Consider the following 23100-nt stretch of genomic DNA (forward strand, 5'->3'; position numbering starts at 1 on the left):
GTGGTTAGAGTGTTGGGCCAGTAACCGAAAGGTTGGTGGATCAAGTCCCTGAGCTGACAAGGTTAAAAATCTGTTGACAAGGTAAAAATCTGCCCCTGAACAAGGCAGTTAACAAACTGTTCCTAGGACGTCCTTGTAAATAAGAATTTGTTCTTAACTGACTTGCCTAGTCAAATAAAGGTTAAACAAAAAATAAAAGTTGGCTAGCTAGCTACACAAATGAGAGAACACCTCACTCTGACCTTTTGACTCACCCCAGAATGCAAACACCCTTGTTAGGCTGTTTGCATGTTATTTAGCATGTTTGTGACTAACTTACTTTCATTGCCTACATTTACTGACACCAGTCATATTCAGCAGGTGTTGCATTGGTAAATTCATCAGTTATTTTGCGCTCTGGTGAGAGTGCTGTGAAATCGAAGTAGATAGTCAAGAGTGAATTTGCAAAACGCAAGAGATATGCTAACTGGATAACAGTCGTTCAATTTCAGAATAGCTAAACGATTAACATGTCTTGCTAGCAAACCAAATGACACCTGCATCCCCATCTCTGTAGCCACCGGAAAATTCAGTCACTCACCCACTCCTCCGATGACATCCTCCTAGCAGCTAGCTATCTAGCTAAGTTCAGTCTCTGTGTTTTAGCTTGCTACATAAATAGATACGCTAGCCTATCAGCCTCATTTTAACTGACTTGTGATCACTGGCCTTGGCCTTACTAGTTTGATTGTATTGACATTCCCAGCCTTAGTTACATTCGTCAAATTCTGTCCAAAATATTGAGTCGTTGAAAGTGAAACAGTATATATCGAATGGAGGAAGGAACAATGTACCAGGGCAGCTGTAATTTACATTGTGATAGCAATATGTTTTGGCCGACCAAAAACAATGCCTTCATGTGTGTCATGGAATGTTGAGTCAAATATAACCTATTTTTAAAACCTGGTTTCTGAGCATAAACTGAGAATTTGATATTTTTGACTGCAAAGTAGTTAAAACGCTGTCAGTTCCACTTTAAACAGTCCAAGGGACACTCACCAAAAATGTGTTGTTCCTTGACCCAAGTAACAAAACTGCAAAAGGTCAACAACATCACCGAGATAATGTTATGAATTTATACAACGGGTGGGTCTAATCCTGAATGCTGATTGGTTAAAAGCGCATTCCAGCCGCTTTTACTGAGAATTTGTCTATTTCACAAATTACCACCGGCTAAATCTATCACGTTAAAATGCCTTTTTATGCTCTTAAATCTGTGAAGAAGGGCAAAGCACCTGGAACAGATAGTCTTTCTGTGGAATTTCATTTACACTTTTGGGAACATTTAGAGGGACCCGTATTCAACATGTTCCAAGAATGCCTTGCTAAGGGTGAGCTGGTTACTATCATTAAACAAGGGATTATTTCCTTAATACCAAAACCTGATAAAGATCCCATTTTCATAGATAATTGGAGACCTATTAGATTATTTAATACAGTTTATAAACTGATAATTTTAGCATAAGCTAATAGACTTAAAATGGGCCAAAAACCACCTTATTAATGAAACCCAAATTGGTTTCATGAAATGTCGCCACATCAGCTGTAACGTTAGTTTAGTTTTAGACTTGATTGTTCGCGCTGATTCAGTTGACTCCGACAGTATTATAATATTCCTCAACTTTTGTAAAGCATTTTATACAATAGAACACAAGTCCCTAATACATTCGTAGCACACGTTTGGTTTCGGTACTAGCTTTTCTCTGTGATCGATCTGTTTTTATAACGATATTAATTGTGTTAAGATGAATCATAATAGAACATCTAAAATATTTAATATTCACCATAGTGTACGCCAGGGTTGCCCTTTTTCAGCTTTCTTATTCCTTTTAGTTGTAGAATTACTATTTATTAGCATTTTAAACAACCCTTGAATTACAAGGTATTTCAATTTTTGGAAAATAAATACAAATATCTCAATTAGGAGACGATACAGCTCTGCTTCTAAAAGACAAGAATCAAGTTGCAATTGGACTTAATATTATCAAATCATTATCTTCTGCTTCTGGTCTGGAACTTAACTTAAATAAATGCGAAATATTGTCCCATAATAACTCAAATTACCAATCTGTTGAGAATATTCCAGTGAAAGGTAATGTGAAATATTTAGGGGTGCACATGGCGAAAAATCATATTGTCCGTCAACATCTCAATTTCTCTCTCTATTATTGGAAGGGTTTTACTGTCCAAAGCAGATGGTCTGTCACGGTTTGTCTACCATGCTCTATCCCTATCTGATCAAACCAGCAAGGATATCAACAAAACTTTCCTAGACTTTATATGGAAAAATAAACGACGCAAACTTAATAAGTCTGTAATATCAAACCATAGAGCTTATGGTGGGCTTGATGTACTAGAATTCATTGATATCAACAATACCTTTTTTAAAGGTAAACTGGATAAAAAGCTGTATGCTTCGCTCTGAATCTATATGGTTCTTCATTCCCTGTCATATTTTTATGAAATGGGGAGGTCTTCAATTTTTTTGTGGATGTGCAATTATTCTCCAGCAGAATTACCCATCAAACTGTCCAAATTTCATGAACTGGCTCTTCTATCCTGGAAACGATGTTGTCTACAACTCTTCAACCACACAAGGCACTTCTGTGGAACAACAAAGATATTGTTGTTAAAAAACCAAGTCTTTGTTCTTAAGTGGTTTGTAATAAATATTATATTTGTGCTTGATTTTTTTGATAAAGAAGGGAATATACTATCTTATAGGAAGGTCTTAGAAACATATAACTTACCAATACATTATAAATTAATTAAATTCTATATGCAACGCAATACCTTCAGGATTAACTCAATTAATTAAATCTGATTTGTGTTTTGGAAAACACGTCAAGATAGATGCACAATTTATGTTAGAAGGTTGCCCCCTGCTGGATAGGAAATGTAATAATACTTTTTCACTCCAACAACAAGATCCCTCCTTGATGGAAAATCTTCTGGAACGCATATATTACTGAAATTTAATGGAAGAAAGCTTGGTTGCTCCCTCACACATTTTTTTTGTTCAAATCAAATAAAGTAAAAGAAATTCACTTTAAAATCTTGCACAAAATATACCCTTGCAATATCTTGTCTACTCATGGACTTACAAGAAATATGCCTTTTCTGTGATAAAGAAGGGGAAACTGTTTTACAATTTTTTTTTATGAGTGTGACTCTGTGAAGTTATTTTGGAGCGAGTTAAGTATGTACATTTTTTATTTAATCAATAAGACCCAGGTATTTACAATGAAAAATGTAATGTTATTATTCAAATGAAAACAAAACCACTGAATTAGTCATTCATTCCTCATTCTCTCTGGTAAATTTAATATACACAAAAACAAATATTTGAAATCTGTCCCCAAATGCAATACATTTTTTAGTTGAAATCCAATATTTAATAAAATTTCTAGAATTCATCAATAACAAAAAAAACACTGTATTCTTACAACTCTATCATATGTTTGTACAACTGTAACCCCTGGCCTTTATTTGATTATATTAACTTTAACTTTTGAAAGTACATTTTTGTGTTTTTTTTTTTTATTTCTTACTTTTAATGTCATTTTATGTTTCTTCAGAGAAAATATACATGTATTGATGTCCTACGTTTGTATTGTAATTTGAAATGTTATAATAAAAAAATATATATGAAAAATCTATTTAAAAAAATATATACTAAATAAAGATCTGACTGCACAATCAATCCACTGTCTCATCAACCCAGCCAGGCAATTTATAAACTTGATCTCCACTATAAAAAGCATCTAGACATTATCTCACATTTCTTTTAGACTACAATTTAGTTTTCAACAGCGGAGATTTGCGGCATGGAAATCATAGTGCATCTTGGGTTATTTCCTTAACAACGTTCCGGCGTTGTCGTTTTACCTTGGTTACTTTTGTTGCACACAGAACGATTTGTGCGTTCGGTGTCCGTCCTTGCAATACCTGAAGAAACATACGTTACCGATGTATTTGTGGCCCTTGGACTAAAATAACAATCACTATGTTGAACTTAGCCACATAGTTTCTAAACAACCAACCCGATTATCAAAAAGCTTCATTGGTCATGGTTTAATACCAATCACATTTTTATTTAAACTTTATTTAACCAGGTAGGCTAGTTGAGAACAAGTTCTCATTTACAACTGCGACCTGGCCAAGATAAAGCAAAGCAGTGCGACACAAACAACAACACAGAGTTACACATGGAATAAACAAGCGTACAGTCAATAACACAATAGGAAAAAAAAGAAAGTCTATATACAGTGGGTGCAAATGGCGTGAGGAGGTAACGCAATAAATAGGCCATAGTAGCAAGTAATTACAATTTAGTAAATTAACACTGGAGTGATAGATGTGCAGATGATAATGTGCAAGTAGAAATACTGGTGTGCAAAAGAGCATAGCCAACACATCATAAACGTTCATGATCAGTTTCAAAACATGCTCATCTGTCCTTTGGTCTGATGAGTCCAAATTTGAGATTTTTAGTTCCAACCACCTTGTCTTTGTGAGACCAGAGTAGGTGACTGGATGATCTCTGCATGTGTGGTTCCCACTGTGAAGCATGGAGGAGGAAGTGTAATTGTGTTGGGATGCTTTGCAGTCTGTGATTTATTTTGAATTCAAGGCACACTTAACCAGCATGGCTACCAAAGCATACTGCAGTGATACGCCATCCCATCTGGTTTGGGTTTAGTGGGACTATCATTTGTTTTTCAACAGGACAATGACCCAACACACCTCCAGGCTGTGTAAGGGCTATTTGACCAAGAAGGAGAGTGATGGAGTGTTGCATCAGATGAACTGGCCTCCACAATCACCCGACCTCAACCCAATTGAGATGGTTTGGGATGAGTTGGACCGCAGAGTGAAGGAAAAGCAGCCAACAAGTGCTCAGCATATGTGGGAACTCCTTCAAGACTGTTGGAAAAGCATTCCAGGTTAAGCTGGTTGAGAGAATGCCAAGAGTGTGCAAAGCTGTCATCAAGGCATAAGGTGGCTACTTTGAAGAATCTAAAATATATTTTGATTTGTTTAACACTTTTGGTTACTACATGATTCCATATGTGTTATTTCATAGATTTGACATCTTCACTATTATTCTACAATGTAGAAAATAGTACAAATAAAGAAAAACCCTTGAATGAGCCGGTGTGTCCAAACTTTTGACTGGTACAGTATGCTTCAGTAAGATTGGATTTTTAGCATTTATAGCAATGGTTATCAACTGTACTGTAGGGATGGAACGTAAGTCTCTGGATGTTGAGGTTGTGGTGGCAGCTGCAGTGAGGTATTTGAGTGTACAAGACTTTACCTCAGAAGAGTTACAGGGTGTGTTGAGTGGTGGTGTCCCGTCCTTTCAGGCTGTTGGTCTGAAGTAGAACTAGATAGATTTAAATAGTGGATTAAGGTGGTGGGTTTTTAGTGAGTGTAGGGGTATTAATGTATTTATTTGACATTTTCAAGCCAACTATAAGGGAGTTATACTCCAGTCTAGTAGGTGGCGGTAATGCAACATGTATTGGATGCCAACCCGCCGTTAAACCTCATCGAAGAATAGCAGTGGTGGCATGCTTGAAGGTTAGCGACATATTTAACGAAATACAATAATAACTACTAGTGACACACATACTGAGTAGCAAGGTATAGCATTATCGTGTAGAACATGGTAACATATCAACATTGGATATAACAAAGCCAGTCCACACGTCGCGGTGATTCCAGGTCTGTATTTGGCTGTGGACACAGTGAGCCATTTTGTTATTCAGTATGTGCTTTCCTCTGTCTGGTGCATGTTTTCACACTGATCATCAACTTTATGATGTGTTTGTTGGCTATGATTTTTCCATTGGTTTTAAAACCATGAAGCTGTTTCATTAACGGGTTGGTTGTTTAGCTACTATGGGGGGAAATACTGGGTTTTACACAAGACGTTCAATATGGCGATTATTATTTTAATCCAAGGCCCAAAAAAGACCGGTAACATGTGTTTTCAGTTTTTATTTATTTATATATATACCGAACTCACAAATAGTTCTGTGAAATTAATAGTAACTAAGGTAAAACGGCAACGCCAGGATGTTGTTAGGGAAATAACCCAATATGCGCTGGGATTTCAATGCTAACTTTAAGTAACTTTTATTAAAAAAATAAATGGCCACTTTTACAAGTTTTGAACCATACAGTGTTTATTTAAATGAAAAAATGCCCGAGAAGCTGGTGTTTTTGGAGGATATTGGTACGGGTGTTAGACCCGACATAACCGTTCTTCTCTCTTGTTTTGCTAGCTAGCCAACTACGGCTAACTTAGTCAGGTCAAAAACAATACACTAGCTACATTTGGCATTTGTTTAATCAGTTTTCTAGTGACATTTTATTTGGATACGTCCATAACAATGAGTTAATGAGGTGCGGTTTCTCCTGGCATAGAAAATGTTCTCTCTGGTCAGGACCCCTGTTGTTCAGAGCAGCTAGCAGACAACACAACTACAATCACTTCAAACACTGGAGCCAGAAAGACTGCTGCAATTCCTTTAGTTGGACCTTCTTTTTATTTCATTTTAAATGTATTTTTATATATCCATAAAAATGATGCCAGCTGATTCATGATTTCGACTGGCTGAGAAACGCTGTCTGTCTGGTCGCGACTTCTACTTGTTCATTACTATGATATGGGACAGCTGGAGGTGGAATTTGAATATTGAATCAATTTAGCAAATGTCGGAGAGACAGCAATGTTTATACAAATCTCTGCTGTTTAAAACTAATTGTTAATCTAAAAGAAATGTGAGATAATGTCTAGATGCTTTTTATAGTGGAGATCAAGTTTATAAATTGCCTGGCTGGGCTGATGAAACAGTGGATTGCGTAGTCAGACGGAAGGTCCAACACATTTTTGGTGGGTGGCACTTGGACTATTTAAAGAGGAACTACTTTGCAGATATGAAACACACAGTGGTGGAAAAAGTACCCAATTGTTATACTTGAGTAAAAGTAAAGATTCCTTTTATAGAAAATTACTCAAGTGAAAGTCACCAAGTAAAATCCTACTTGAGTAAAAGTAAAAAAGGGTTTTGGATTTAAATATACTTAAGTATCAAAAGTTAAAGTATAACTCATTTCAAATTCCTTATATTAAGCAAACCAGACGGCACAATTCAATTTGTATTTTTATTTTTATTGACTGATAGCCAGGGGCACACCCCAACACTCAGACATAATATACAAACAAAGCATTTGTGTTTAGTGAGTCTGCCTGATCAGATGCAGTAGGGATGACAAGGGATTTTCTCTTTAAGTGCATGAATTAGATAATTTTCCTGTCCTGCTATGCATTCAAAATGCAACGAGTACTTTTGGTTGTCAGGGAAAATGTACAGAGTAGAAAATACATAATTTTCTTTAGGAATGTAGTAAAGTAAAAGTTGACAAATTTAAATAGTAAAGTACAGATACCCCCAAAAAACTACTTAAGTAAAAATACTTAAAAGTACTACTTAAGTACTTTATGCCATTGAAAACAGATAATCATAATATCAGTCAAAAATATCAAATTCACACTTTTATGCTACGAAACCAACTTCATAAGAGGTTTTATAAATAGGTTATATTTGACTTAACATTCCATGCCATACACCAAGGCACTGTTGTCAGAATAGATAGATGCAGTTCAATACATGATTTATATAATAAACCAATACATGTCTTGGTGGTCCAGAAAATATTGCTATCATGTTGTAAATCACAGCGGACCTGGTACCATTCGGAATGCACTGTTTCTGTTTCAATGGCTCGATATTTTTTGGACAAAAACGGACAAATGTAACTACGGCTGGGAATGTCAATATGATCACCGAGAGATAGAAGCAGTTTTTCAATCTCAAGGCCATCAGACTGCTAAACAGCAATCACTAACTCAGAGAGGCTTCTGCCTACACTGAGACCCAATCACTGGACACTTTAATAAATGGATCACTAGTCACTTTATACAATGCCACTTTAATAATGTTTACATATCTTACATTACTCATATCACATGTATATACTGTATTTTATACCATCTACTGCACCTTGCCGATGCTGCTCAGCCATCGCTCATCCATGTACATATTCATGTACATGGATGCAGTAGATCATGTACATATTACATTTACATTTTAGTCATTTAGCAGACGCTCTTATCCAGAGCGACTTACAAATTGGTGCATTCACCTATAATATCCAGTGGAACAACCACTTTACAATAGTGCATCTAAATCTTTTAAGGGGGGGGTTAGAAGGATTACTTTATCCTATCCCAGGTATTCCTTGAAGAGGTGGGGTTTCAGGTGTCTCCGGAAGGTGGTGATTGACTCCGCTGTCCTGGCGTCGTGAGGGAGCTTGTTCTACCATTGGGGTGCCAGAGCAGCGAACAGTTTTGACTGGGCTGAGCGGGAACTGTGCTTCCTCAGAGGTAGGGAGGCGAGCAGGCCAGGGGTGGATGAACGGAGTGCCCTTGTTTGGGTGTAGGGCCTGATCAGAGCCTGAAGGTACGGAGGTGCCGTTCCCCTCACAGCTCCGTAGGCAAGCACCATGGTCTTGTAGCGGATGCGAGCTTCGACTGGAAGCCAGTGGAGAGAGCGGAGGAGCGGGGTGACGTGAGAGAACTTGGGAAGGTTGAACACCAGACGGGCTGCGGCGTTCTGGATGAGTTGTAGGGGTTTAATGGCACAGGCAGGGAGCCCAGCCAACAGCGAGTTGCAGTAATCCAGACGGGAGATGACAAGTGCCTGGATTAGGACCTGCGCCGCTTCCTGTGTGAGGCAGGGTCGTACTCTGCGAATGTTGTAGAGCATGAACCTACAGGATCGGGTCACCGCCTTGATGTTGGTGGAGAACGACAGGGTGTTGTCCAGGGTCACGCCAAGGCTCTTAGCACTCTGGGAGGAGGACACAAGGGAGTTGTCAACCGTGATGGCGAGATCATGGAACGGGCAGTCCTTCCCCGGGAGGAAGAGCAGCTCCGTCTTGCCGAGGTTCAGCTTGAGGTGGTGATCCGTCATCCACACTGATATGTCTGCCAGACATGCAGAGATGCGATTCGACCCCTGGTTGTCAGAAGGGGGAAAGGAGAAGATTAATTGTGTGTCATCTGCGTAGCAATGATATGAGAGACCATGTGAGGATATGACAAAGCCAAGTGACTTGGTGTATAGCGAGAATAGGAGTGGGCCAAGAACAGAGCCCTGGGGGACACCAGTGGTGAGAGCACGTGGTGCGGAGACAGATTCTCGCCACGCCACCTGGTAGGAGCGACCTGTCAGGTAGGACGCAATCCAAGCGTGCGCGGTGCCGGAGATGCCCAGCTCGGAGAGGGTGGAGAGGAGGATCTGATGGTTCACGGTATCAAAGGCAGCAGATAGGTCTAGAAGGATGAGAGCAGAGGAGAGAGAGTTAGCTTTAGCAGTGCGGAGAGCCTCCGTGACACAGAGAAGAGCAGTCTCAGTTGAATGCCCAGTCTTGAAACCTGACTGATTAGGATCAAGAAGGTCATTCTGAGAGAGATAGCAAGAGAGCTGGCCAAGCACGGCGCGTTCAAGAGTTTTGGAGAGAAAGGAAAGAAGGGATACTGGCCTGTAGTTGTTGACATCGGAGGGATCGAGTGTAGGTTTTTTCAGAAGGGGTGCAACTCTCGCTCTCTTGAAGACGGAAGGGACGTAGCCAGCGGTCAAGGATGCGTTGATGAGCGAGGTGAGGTAGGGGAGAAGGTCTCCGGAAATGGTCTGGAGAAGAGAGGAGGGGATAGGGTCAAGTGGGCAGGTTGTTGGGCGGCCGGCCGTCACAAGACGCGAGATTTCATCTGGAGAGAGAGGGGAGAAAGAGGTCAAAGCACAGGGTAGGGCAGTGTGAGCAGGACCAGCAGTGTCGTTTGACTTAGCAAACGAGGATCGGATGTCGTCAACCTTCTTTTCAAAATGGTTGACGAAGTCATCCGCAGAGAGGGAGGAGGGGGGGGGGAGGGGGAGGAGGATTCAGGAGGGAGGAGAAGGTAGCAAAGAGCTTCCTAGGGTTAGAGGCAGATGCTTGGAGTTTAGAGTGGTAGAAAGTGGCTTTAGCAGCAGAGACAGAAGAGGAAAATGTAGAGAGGAGGGAGTGAAAGGATGCCAGGTCCGCAGGGAGGCGAGTTTTCCTCCATTTCCGCTCGGCTGCCCGGAGCCCTGTTCTGTGAGCTCGCAGTGAGTCGTCGAGCCACGGAGCAGGAGGGGAGGACCGAGCCGGCCTGGAGGATAGGGGACAGAGGAAATCAAAGGATGCAGAGAGGGAGGAGAGGAGGGTTGAGGAGGCAGAATCAGGAGATAGGTTGGAGAAGGTTTGAGCAGAGGGAAGAGATGATAGGATGGAAGAGGAGAGAGTAGCGGGAGAGAGAGAGCGAAGGTTGGGACGGCGCAATACCATCCGAGTAGGGGGAGAGTGAGAAGTGTTGGATGAGAGCGAGAGGGAAAAGGATACAAGGTAGTGGTCGGAGACTTGGAGGGGAGTTGCAATGAGATTAGTGGAAGAACAGCATCTAGTAAAGATGAGGTCAAGCGTATTGCCTGCCTTGTGAGTAGGGGGGGAAGGTGAGAGGGTGAGGTCGAAAGAGGAGAGGAGTGGAAAGAAGGAGGCAGAGAGGAATGAGTCGAAGGTAGACGTGGGGAGGTTAAAGTCACCCAGAACTGTGAGAGGTGAGCCATCCTCAGGAAAGGAACTTATCAAGGCGTCAAGCTTATTGATGAACTCTCCAAGGGAACCTGGAGGGCGATAAATGATAAGGATGTTAAGCTTGAAAGGGCTGGTAACTGTGACAGCATGGAATTCAAATGAGGAGATAGACAGATGGGTCAGGGGAGAAAGAGAGAATGTCCACTTGGGAGAGATGAGGATTCCAGTGCCACCACCCCGCTGGCTCGATGCTCTAGGGGTATGCGAGAACACGTAGTCAGACGAGGAGAGAGCAGTAGGAGTAGCAGTGTTATCTGTGGTGATCCATGTTTCCGTCAGCGCCAGGAAGTCTAGGGACTGGAGGGTAGCATAGGCTGAGATGAACTCAGCCTTGTTGGCCGCAGACCGGCAGTTCCAGAGGCTGCCGGAGACCTGGAACTCCACGTGGGTCGTGCGCGCTGGGACCACCAGGTTAGAGCGGCAGCGGCCACGCGGTGTGGAGCGTTTGTATGGCCTGTGCAGAGGAGAGAGAACAGGGATAGGCAGACACATAGTAGACAAGCTACAGAAGAGGCTACGCTAATGCAAATGAGATTGGAGTGACAAGTGGACTACACGTCTCGAATGTTCAGGAAGTTAAGCTTACGTTGCAAAAATGTTATTGACTAAAATGATACAGTACTGCTGGCTGGTGGAGTAGGCTAGCTAGCAGTGGCTGCGTTGTTGACTTTGAACGTGTAGCTGGCTAGGTAACCTCGGTAGTTTCAGTACTACACCTTGTCATGATACAAAGCAACTTTGTAGCTAGCTAGCTAACATAACACTAATCAAGACGTTCCTTGTAGTGTATTTAGTTTCAACAATGCTGCTCGTCGGTAATAGTTGGCTAGGTTAGGAAAAATGGCGTCGCGGGGGACGGAAATAGCTGGCTAGCTAACCTCGATGGCTGGCTAGCTAACAATTATCAATGAACAATTATCAAGCTATGACAAAGACAACTAGGTAGCTAGCTAGGTAACACTGCACTAGTCAAATCGTTCCGTTGTGAAGTATTAGTAACTACAGCGCTGCTAGTCGGTAACGGATGGCTATCTGGCAGTGGGTTAATGATGACTAGGTGTGTTGAGTAAGTCTGGCGCCGCGTCGCGGCTGGCTAGCACACCTCGATAATACTCAAACTCAAACTACACAATTATCTTAGATACAGAGACAGCACAGACAACTATGTAGCTGGCTAACTAACACTAACACCACACTAATCAAGTCGTTGCGTTGTAATGTAATAGTTTCTGCGGTGCTGCTAGTCGGTAGAAGTTGGCTAGCTAACAGTGATGACTAGCTAGCTAGCAGCTAGCAGTGTTGACTACGTTAGGAGGACGAAGATAGCTAGCCTCTAATTACTCAGTTACTCTAAACTACACAATTATCTTTGATACAAAGACGGCTATGTAGCTAGCTAAGAAGAATTGCTCAGATCAAACAAATCAAGCCGTTGTAATGTAGCGAAGTGGAATATTACCTGTGGAGCGAAGCGTGGTGCGACTGCTCGCTCCAAACCTTTAGATTTGTGTGTATTAGGTAGTTGTTGGGGAATTGTTAGATATTACTGCACTGTTGGAGCTAGAAGAACATGCATTTTGCTACACTCGCATTAACATCTGCTAACCATGTGTATGTGACCAATAAAATTTGATTCAAACTAGTAAGGCCAAGGCCCATGATCACAAGTCAGTTAAAATGTGGCTGATAGGCTAGCGAATCTATGTAGCAAGCTAAAACACAGAGACTGAACTTAGCTAGATAGCTAGCTGCTAGGAGGATGTCATCGGAGGAGTGGGTGAGTGACTGAATTTTCCGGTGGCTACAGAGATATGGATGCAGGTGTCATTTGGTTAGCTAGCAAGACATGTTAATCGCTTCGCTATTCTGAAATTGAACGACTGTTATCCAGTTAGCATATCTCTTGCGTTTTACAAATTCACTCTGATTATCTACTTCGATTTCAGAGCACTCTCGTCTGAGCGTGCCAGAGCGCTGAATAACTGATGATACCAACGTGCAACACCTGCTGAATATGACTGGTGTCAGTAAATGTAGGCAAAGAAAGGAAGTTAGTAAAAAAAATGCTGCATAACATGTAAACAACCTAACCAGGTCTGCTAGGGGGAGTCAAATGATCAGAGTGAGGTGTTCTCTCATTATGTGTCTGGAAGTAGCTAGCAAGCCAACTTTAGCTTGGGTGTTTGGTTGGGACAAGCATGCACTGTTGGAAGGCAAGCTGCAGAAAGGCGAGGAGGCTACAATTCTCTATTGCTTATCAGTGCAAATTGTTTTTAGTATTTATTTATTTTTCTCCCCGATTTCGTGGTATCCAATTGGTAGTTACAGTCTTGTCCCATCGCTGCAACTCCCGTACAGACTCGGGAGAGTCGAAGGTCGAGAGCCATGGCGCACAATGCCCGCTTAACCCGGAAGCTAGCCGCACCAAAGTGACGGAGGAAACACCGTACACCTGGTGACTGTGTCAGCGTGCACTACGCCCGCACCGCCACAGGAGTTGCTAGAGCGCGATGGGACAAGAACATCCCTGCCGGCCAAACCCTCCCCTAACCCGGCCAATTGTACGCCGCCCCATGGGTGTCCCGGTCGCGGCCGTCTGCGACAGAGCCTGGACTCGAACCCAGAATCTCTAGTGGCACATCTAGCCTTAGACCACTCAGGAGGCCCTAACAGTGCAATTTTGATGGCAAACTAGCTAAAAAAAACTTTGAGAGGGTTTTACGCTAATCTTGCTTTGTTGACTAGCATTAGATGTTGATCTTGTTGATGTGTGTGTATATAGTGAAAAGATGGCCTACCTTGTCATGATTGTTTGATCAACAGGACTGTGAAGTTCCCAAAATGTAAGAGGACTCCCTGGTATTTGCAGAAATCCATTCAGGTGTATTTTGTGGCTTTTGGGGAATGTGTTCTATTGATCTAAAGTCGCTCTGTTGCTACTTCCTGTAAACACACAATCCAGTTCATAGTGAATGATGACAGGCCCTACTTCCTGTAAACACACAGTCCAGTTCAAAGTGAATGATGGCAGGCCCTACTGCCTGTAAACACACAGTCCAGTTCATAGTGAATGATGACAGGCCTATGTGCAAATGGCTTGTTTGTATATAGTCCTACTGTAGTTCTGATTGGCTATGGTGCACCAGTCTGCATAGACTCTGGTCCTGGACAAGAAAGATGGTTTATTTACTGCAGTGTCTATTAAATTGTCCAAACGCAAGGCCACTTTCCCACTCTATATTGCTATGGAATTTTCACAAATGCCCAAACATTCATGAAAATGTGAAAATGGCCATATGACCAAGCGCTCGCTTGTCAGATATTCATGGGTTGTATATGAACAGATTTTAATAAGATTTCATGTTGCTAAAATGCAGTCAGTTCCACTTTAAACCCAGGAAACAGCCATTCACCAGCTTTTCAAGCTTAATAATGTCAAAATATATATGGGAATTAGCTTCCAAAGAATGGAGTTTCTCTGGGCAACTATCATCATTACTGCCGTCACGACCTTTATGTACTTCCAAATAAGGTCTGAATAAAAAGATGCAAGCAACTGAAAATATGCCTTTTCTGGAAAGAATCTATATTACATTCTGGGTAGAGCACGTGGAATATTATTACGTTCTGGGTAGAGCAGGTGGAATATTATTACGTTCTGGGTAGGGCAGGTGGAATATTATTACGTTCTGGGTAGAGCAGGTGGAATATTATTACGTTCTGGGTAGAGCAGGTGGAATATTTTTACGTTCTTGGTAGAGCAGGTGGAATATTTTTACGTTCTGGGAAGGGCAGGTGGAATATTTTTTACGTTCTGGGAAGGGCAGGTGGAATATTTTTTACGTTCTGGGTAGGGCAGGTGGAATATTTTTACGTTCTGGGTAGAGCAGGTTTATACAACCAATTTAGATTTTATGTTCCTATACTGTTGTAGGTGATAAAACGGAGATCTTCTTTAATTAGGAGATGCTCATGCCTCTGCTCTACCATTAGGAATCGTTGTCACAAAGGTCGACAAGCTTAGGGCCAAAATAAGCTCGTAGAAACTTATTGGGCTTTTTCTTTTTTGATAGATTTTGTCAAGAGTGAAACCTCTTGCTCTGTGTTTGTTCCTCTCTGGATATAATCAATGACCTTTCCATCTGCTGGATCAGCCAATCTGCGCGTGGCAGTAAAAAGGGATTTTATTGGAGGTGCAGAAAAGGTGGATTTGATGCTTATTTCGACGTTAAGTTCGACAAGCTGTTAAATGGCTGCTTCTTGGGCTTAACAGAGAATGACTGTATTCAACGTCTCCTGTAAGCCCAGATTCTTGTTCAGTTTAGAGTGTTGACAACATGTAAACTATATTTCGTCTCTGATGTTTATTGAAAATATATACATCTGCACTTGTTGTGTCAAATACATCGTTACAGTTGTTGGCAAGGTAGCGGGTGAATTTTAGCCATATTAGCGTAGGTCAGACATCAGTCAGAACACCTCAAAACAAGACGTGGCATCGAGAAGAAGATGAAACTAGCTGAAACGAGCCACCTACGATTCCCTACATGCCAGCTTCCTGTCGTTGTTGCTAGCTATCTGGCCAACCAGAATCACAACACAGATTTCTGCCCCATTTGAAGCGATCATGTTTTGTGACGTTGTCAGCTAACCCGTCTATAGAAGTTGTTTATTTTTTGAGGACATATTTGTAACTAATATTTGCTGCTTCTCTTTCCTCTTGTATTTCAGCTAGCTATGGCCAGCCTGTCCAACTACGCTGTGCGTATGGCACGTCTCAGCGCACGTATCTTTGGGGATGTGGCGCGTCCGACGGACAACAAGTCCATGAAGGTGGTCCAGCTGTTCAAGGAGCCGCCCATGGCCCAGAAAAAGGAGGTGTACGACTGGTACCCTCAACACAAGATCTACTATGCCCTTACACAGAAGCTACGGTACATGGGACTCTTCAGGTAGACATGACGTGACGATGGGCTGAATAGATCCATAGGCCTATTCATGGGAAAGGGATCTGGGTTCTTTTGGCATGTCTGTGTTTGGCATTGTGTAATAATGTATACAGCCCTACTCTAGCCAGAACCACTTCTAGAGGCTTTAGAAGGTCCTTCTGGCTAACCACAGACAGTGAAATTACAGTCTTCTAGACCCTGTTTGTCTCTGTGTTCTAACCAGACAGTTTTCTAGACCCTGTTTGTCTCTGTGTTCTAACCAGACAGTTTTCTAGACCCTGTTTGTCTCTGTGTTCTAACCAGACAGTTTTCTAGACCCTGTTTGTCTCTGTGTTCTAACCAGACAGTTTTCTAGAACCTGTTTGTCTCTGTGTTCTAACCAGACAGTTTTCTAGACCCTGTTTGTCTCTGTGTTCTAACCAGACAGTTTTCTAGACCCTGTTTGTCTCTGTGTTCTAATCAGACAGTTTTCTAGACCCTGTTTGTCTCTGTGTTCTAACCAGACAGTCTTCTAGACCCTGTTTGTCTCTGTGCTCTAACCAGACAGTCTTCTAGACCCTGTTTGTCTCTGTGCTCTAACCAGACAGTTTTCTAGACCCTGTTTGTCTCTGTGTTCTAACCAGACAGTTTTCTAGACCCTGTTTGTGTTCTAACCAGACAGTTTTCTAGACCCTGTTTGTGTTCCAACCAGACAGTTTTCTAGAACCTGTTTGTCTCTGTGTTCTAACCAGACAGTCTTCTAGACCCTGTTTGTCTCTGTGTTCTAACCAGACAGTTTTCTAGACCCTGTTTGTCTCTGTGTTCTAAGCAGACAGTTTTCTAGACCCTGTTTGTCTCTGTTCTTCTGAACACGTCCTTTTAGTTTAGTACTAATGCTGCTTACCTCAGTAACACCATTTCCTCCCTGTTTCCCCACCAGAGATGAGCACGAGGACTTCAAGGAGGAGATGCGGCGGTTGAGGAAACTACGAGGCAAGGGGAAACCCAAGAAGGGCGAAGGAAAGAGAGCCACCAAGAAGAAATAAGCACTTCCTTTCCCTGTCATATAGAACCTATGGGTAAACCCAGCCTTTCCCTGTCATATAGGACCTATGGGTAAACCCAGCCTTTCCCTGTCATATAGGACCTATGGGTAAACCCAGCCTTTCCCTGTCATATAGGACCTATGGGGGAATCACAACAGGCCTCGTTTGCTTTGGGACACCAGAGGAATGGCCTCCCTAACTGTGTTCACATCGGTAACATGTGACCCCACTCAGGATGTTCATATTAAATGGGCCCTTGTAACAGCTGATGATGATGATGATGATGTGTTGAGAGGATCCTTTCATATCCCATCACAGAACATCCTGTCTGACAAGTGACCAGTCTTTGATCGCTGTGTGTTTGGTACATAAAACATTTCTGTTCATTGCTTTACAAGATGTTTCATTTAGGTTTCAATTGTATCCGCGTTGTTAGCAGCTTTCCGTTCTCATACCATCTGTACAGTGAATAGGTGAAGGAGACCTGGAGGGCATCAGTACATGTCATTGTGATGCTAGTATGTTCCTATTGGCTGAGCCAAAGCTGCTGATTTTACATCTGTTCTGAGTAACACCAGGTGTCATGAATACAATACTGTCAACAAATCTGCTGAGATGTGTAGGAGGACTCTCTCCATTTTGTGACTGGTTTATTGCCATGTAAGTACTGTGCTATACAATGTTGTTAATAGTGACTTAGTGTAACTACAGGAAACCCATTAAAAACCTGTTCTGACCTGATCCCTTGATGACTTGATGCCCAGGGCCCAGTTTTTCAAAAGTGATCTGTATTTCTCCTATCGGATAGGACTGAATAGATAGAAATAGAATGTCTGAATCCTTGACTTGAATGGAGACTCTGGTTCTATTCCTTATATTTCTATGTATTTAGTCTGACAGGAGAAACTCATAACTGTTGAAAAACTAGTCTCAGAGGGTGGTTGGATTTGGATGTCACTCAATACGTGGATATGTTTTAATGTTGCTGCTACACACACCGTTCATAAAGCCATGTGTGTGTTCAGATCACCTTGATACACATGTTAACTGGTGTAGTGGGTCTTGTCCAGAGACTGACTGGTTACGTCCAACAATGCCACCATATTCCCTATGTAGTGCACTACTTTAGACCAGAGCCCTATTCCCTATGTAGTGCACTACTTTAGACCAGAGCCCTATTCCCTATGTAGTGCACTACTATAGACCAGAGCCTTATTCCCTATGTAGTGCACTACTTTAGACCAGAGCCCTATTCCCTGTGTTGTGCACCACTTTAGACCAGAGCCCTGTTCCCTATATAGTTGATAAGAGAATTATCTAATAAAGGTAAATGAATCAATAAACCATGATGAATTATTAGTCATAGAGCATGGTTAATGAATGATCAATGTAGGGATCGATTAGTTTGATTCGTTCCGGAAAGTCCAGGAACCACTGGAGAGGGAAAGAAATGTGTGTATGCAATTAGTATAGAGAGATAGAGAAGCAGATGGTCAAGGGAGTAAAACCTCAGAGAGTTCCTAACCTTGGAGGAAAGGAACAGGCTGAGCCAGAAGGTGATAAACAGTGTGAAGTTTATGGGGGTTGCAGGTCACCAACGGATTGTGTGTAAATGCATGTGCGTAAGTTAGCAAGAACTATATAATGACTGTTTTGTTATCCTGACACCAGAACGTTCTCTGAATAAAGCTACAGAAACCTTTTGCAGAAAGCTGAGTCCTTGCCTAATTATTTTAACCCATTGTCTTACAAACCTTGGGCATTAGTCAAGGCGAATTGATTATTGATTATTATCATCAAGATATAAAATTCCTATAACAATTGGTCCTATTCGAGCCGGATCTCAAACTGCCGCTGTCGTTCCAAGGAGACACTGAAACCGTGCGGATGAAATATCTGTAAATCAAAGACCTGGCCCTTTACTGTGGGTTCTTTACAGGCCGGTGGCAAACTGGTACGCGACAGAGGTGGTGACGAGATTCTACGAACATTGAATTCTCAGCTGCAAGATAAGGTCAGTAATCTTTATTCATTATTTTGGGGTTAAATTCTAAACTTACTAAAAATTCCTATAAAGCTTTGGTCAAGATAAAGGTGAGGGAGGATTTTAAATATAGGAAGTAGTCTGGGACTATTCGGAAACGGACGGGTCCGTAATGACTCGTAGTAGTTGAGGCCATTACTAAAAATAAACTACCCCGTATCGATATAGTCTGGGACTATTCAAAAGATATGGGATGTAGTCTGGGACTACTAAAAATATATGGGAAGTTGTCTGGGACGTAGTCTGGGACTACTAAAAATATATGGGAAGTAGTCTGGGACTATTCAAAATATATGGGAAGTAGTCTGGGACTACTAAAAATGTATGGGAAGTAGTCTGGGACTACTAAAAATATATGGGAAGTAGTCTGGGACTATTCAAAATATATGGGAAGTAGTCTGGGACTACTAAAAATATATGGGAAGTAGTCTGGGACTACTAAAAATATATGGGAAGTAGTCTGGGACTACTAAAAATATATGGGAAGTAGTCTGGGACTACTAAAAATATATGGGAAGTAGTCTGGGACTACTAAAAATATATGGGAAGTAGTCTGGGACTACTAAAAATATATGGGAAGTAGTCTGGGACTACTAAAAATATATGGGAAGTAGTCTGGGACTACTAAAAATATATGGGAAATAGTCTGGGACTACTAAAAATGTATGGGAAGTAGTCTGGGACTACTAAAAATATATGGGAAGTAGTCTGGGACTATTAGGGGTATATGGGAAGTAGTCAGGAACTATTAAAAATATACAATAAAAGCACACCCATAGATTGTGAGAATAAGCATAATAACAAGGAAAGCAATTGAATAATATGGGTGGTAAATCCTCGAAGGAGGTCCTGGAATTAAGAGAGATATATGAGAGATATATTGAATCTAAGGATAAAAGGAACATTTATTTTGACCCAAAATGGAGAAATAAGTATGAATTTGATGGACGTTTAGATGTAGAAAAGCTAGAGTTAATGGTAGAACATAGACATGTAGATAGTGAAGAGGACAGGGCAGTCAAAGCCCTGAGAAGGCTGCTGGAAGAACAGGGTAAGGAGAGAGAGGAGCTACTGAAGTTGAGAGAGGATGGAGAGAGTGGCCAGTACCCTATGATAGCATTGCCAAACCCACGGGCTGGGGATGATGGGGCGCAGGCCACTCTGGATGTATACAGGGCATGGACACAGAGAGATGTGGTCCGAGCCGTAGAGGGTGTAGTGCATCCTAAGACAGGTATAGAAGGGTTCAGAAGAGATCTGGAAGGTCTAGCAGCCAGCTTTAATCTAGACACAGGGGAGATTGAGAGAGCAGTAAGACAGCTGGTGGGGAAGGACTGGGCAGCGGTCCGGGGACAGTGGGTACCTGGACATAATGATTTGGTGGTATTGCCCTGGGCGATAGATGGACAGTATGTCGAGAAAATCACACAGCTGTGTAATAATCTGAGGGACCACTATCACCGACATGCAGATTTCTCTAAGGTCCACGAATGTAAACAAGAAGACAATGAGACTATAAGTCAATACCTAGAGAGATTAAAGGAGGTATTCAATGCCAACAGTGGGTTAATAGAGCCACCGGTAGCCCAGGGGAACGATACAGCATATCACCAGCAACTGAAAATAGCTTTCCTCAGTGGAATGCGCCCAGAGATAAGTCGTGCCATAAAAAGGACTCTAGTAGGATGGGGAACAGCAACTCTGGCAGAGGTGAAGAGATATGCCGTTCACTATGAGCAGCATGGTAAAAACAACAGGATTAAAAAAGAACAGAAAAAAGCAGAGTACCTGATAGCAACCCTAGGGGAAATAGCAGGGAGGAGAAGAGACTCTGTAGACAGAAGGGGGAAAACAGGGAGTCGTGCTGACAAAGACGGAAAGAAGCGGTGTTTTAATTGCGATAGAACAGGACATTTCGCCAGAGACTGTAAAACACCCTGTGAACATTGTGACCGAGTAGGACACAACTACCGAAATTGTAAACATGAACAATAGCATTGTGGTTCAGTGGTAGAATTCTTGCCTGGCATGCGGGGGACCCGTGTACTGATCCCAGCTCATGGGACTAAAATTAAATTATTGTTATGTTTTGACTGGAACGATACGGTTGTTAGTGTTTGTTTAAGATAGAAACCAAATGTTTTGATAGCTTGTTTAGTTTAAATAGGAAGACAGATTCTTTGAAAATAATAGCGAGGCGAATTCGATAAAGTACGTTGTTTGTGGTCTGAATGGCCTGCTTAAAGGATTTATAGAGAATGGGAGTTGTATTTGAATGACGGAATCAAGGAAAATGCAGTTACTTAAATCTAAATGAATTATAAAGAGTGGAAATTAATAATTGTGACAGAATTGTGGCGATATACATGATATTTTTTTTAAACCCTTGGACATTTCATAAGACTATAAGCCAATACCTAGAGAGATTAAAGGACGTGTCCAATGCTAATAGTGGGTTAATAGAACCCCCGGTAGTGGATGGATTTGATGCCCCGTATTATCAGGAATTAAAAATTGCTTTCCTCAGTGGAATGCGTCCCGAGATAAATCGTGCCACCAAACAGAACCTCCTAGGGTGGGGGCTAGCAGATGAGGGAAATAAGAGAGGCCAAAGACGGGGTCGAGACAAATACAGAGAGAAGGTCAGGCGCCCACAGAAAAGCATGTTCAATCACATAAGCCATTGAGGAAGTTTAAAACTAATGATGGTGGGAGTACAATGGAATTATAAATATTATTAGGTTTTGTTTATAGTCAACTTTGGGGTTTTTGAATCAGTGTGATAGGATGAAACGCTGACCAAGTGGTTATTTTATGGAAAAAGAAGCGCTTAGCTCTCTTTGAAAACAAAATAATAACAAATTCCTAGGGACAGGATATCTTAAAGGGGTATACACACATGGCATTTTGGAAGTTTTGTTTTCTTAGTTTAATTAAAAACGTGAAATTATTTTGATAGGGAATGTTCTGGGAACCTGGGATACAAAATGTAGATAAAGTTCTTAGCTTTAATTTGTTTAATGTAGTAAGAAACACGGTTCTGAAAGGGTGGTATGACTTTTGACCCCTCTGGTGACTTTTCCTGTGTGGTCTGATCAGCCACATTGAAAAGCCATTTGGATGGTGAATTTAAGGTCATTGGTGATATTGATTTTAAGGGAATTTGTAGAACTGATAATTATGATAGAGTTAAAGTTCTTAGACACAATTGATAATTTGAAACAATGAGAAGACTAAAAGGGCAAAGCCTTAGACTAAGGGTAGGCTTCTTTAAGTCTATTTTCCTAGAACAATAAGGGTAAAATAATTTTTCTTGGTGGAGTAAATCAGATTAGTCATTTTGATCTGATTATGTGATTTGAAAATATTTTGACCAGTAGCAGGGGTATTTTTTACATGATCTAGATACGTTTATTTTCTCTTAGGAAGTCAGCTGTTGTTGAATTCAGTGTAAGACATTTAACACAACAAGGCTGTGGAATTGATATAATAGTATTACTATATTTTGTTGTGAATAAGTTTAATAATGATAGACTTATGTCAACAGGACAGGGATATATGACATCTGTAGGTGATCCAAGATTATTGAGGGTAACGAGATACATTTAAGTAGATATGCAATATCTAGACAGGTTGATTTTTCTAAAACTCAGGAGTGAAATCAAGGAGACAATGAGACATTTAGTCAATATTTGGAAACAACCCATATTATGAGAAAAAGTAGGAGACAGATAGAAGGGAAGATGGAGAAATCCTCCCTTGCAATGCTGAAACCTTGAGGGTTGGGGAGAAGCAGGAAGAAAGAAGGGGGACAGCAGGAGTAGATAGGAAGAGAATTTGGTTCACTAAAGCTCTAGGATATTAATTAATGGAGAGACTATCGGCTCCATTGGCAGGCATGTATTTTAGTTTTGATTTTAAGTTTATGTTTGGTAAATTCGCTAGGAGGAGATTAGTATAATTTTGTTGAAAGTAATTGTTACCCTAACTAAAAGGGAAATGAAAGCTTAGTTGGTTTCAGGTGTTAGACACTGAACCATTGCTCAGACGCTATTCTGCACAGTAGGCCGAAATAGTAGCATTGACTAGAACCGGTGAAATAAGAAAGGAGAGAAAAGTTACTATTTACACAGACAAGCACATAGACATTTAAAACCATACAAAGCAGCACAGATAAATCTTAAAGAAGATAAAACACTTGACAGAGAATTGTTACAGAATATCTGAGGATGAAGGCCCCAGGGAGAATTGGACATGTGGAAAATGAAAGGGGGCATCCTACAAGAGAAGGTCTGAC

The 23100-nt window shown here is 41.4% G+C and overlaps 1 protein-coding gene across 4 annotated transcripts; it reads left to right on the plus strand.

The window, feature by feature from the left end:
* Positions 1-5532: 5532 nt before the first annotated feature.
* On the plus strand, positions 5533-18470 carry LOC106591474 (small ribosomal subunit protein mS33). Of its 4 annotated transcripts, none has more exons than XM_082972533.1 (3): positions 5533-5625; positions 15517-15719; positions 16654-18470. In XM_082972533.1, exons 2-3 carry the CDS (start codon positions 15523-15525, stop codon positions 16757-16759), a joined length of 303 nt encoding a protein of 100 aa, XP_082828659.1. In that variant the 5' UTR covers positions 5533-5625; positions 15517-15522; the 3' UTR covers positions 16760-18470. The 4 variants fall into 4 exon arrangements, with proteins under 4 accessions (XP_082828659.1, XP_082828658.1, XP_082828661.1 ...); XM_082972532.1 differs by having other exon boundaries at positions 5539-5625; positions 15517-15737; XM_082972535.1 differs by having other exon boundaries at positions 5560-5769.
* Positions 18471-23100: the final 4630 nt, after the last annotated feature.

This window comes from Salmo salar, unplaced genomic scaffold, assembly GCF_965601325.2.
Source record: "Salmo salar unplaced genomic scaffold, fSalSal1 ptg000742l, whole genome shotgun sequence".
NCBI lineage: Eukaryota > Metazoa > Chordata > Actinopteri > Salmoniformes > Salmonidae > Salmo > Salmo salar.

What these genes read in the sequence shown, in the direction of transcription:
- LOC106591474 (XM_082972532.1), top strand. Translation starts at nt 15,523, where the DNA reads ATGGCCAGCCTGTCCAACTACGCTGTGCGTATGGCACGTCTCAGCGCA. An exon ending in CGGTACATGGGACTCTTCAG is followed by an intron (nt 15,738 to 16,653) that starts GTAGACATGACG and finishes TTTCCCCACCAG; the next exon opens with AGATGAGCACGAGGACTTCA.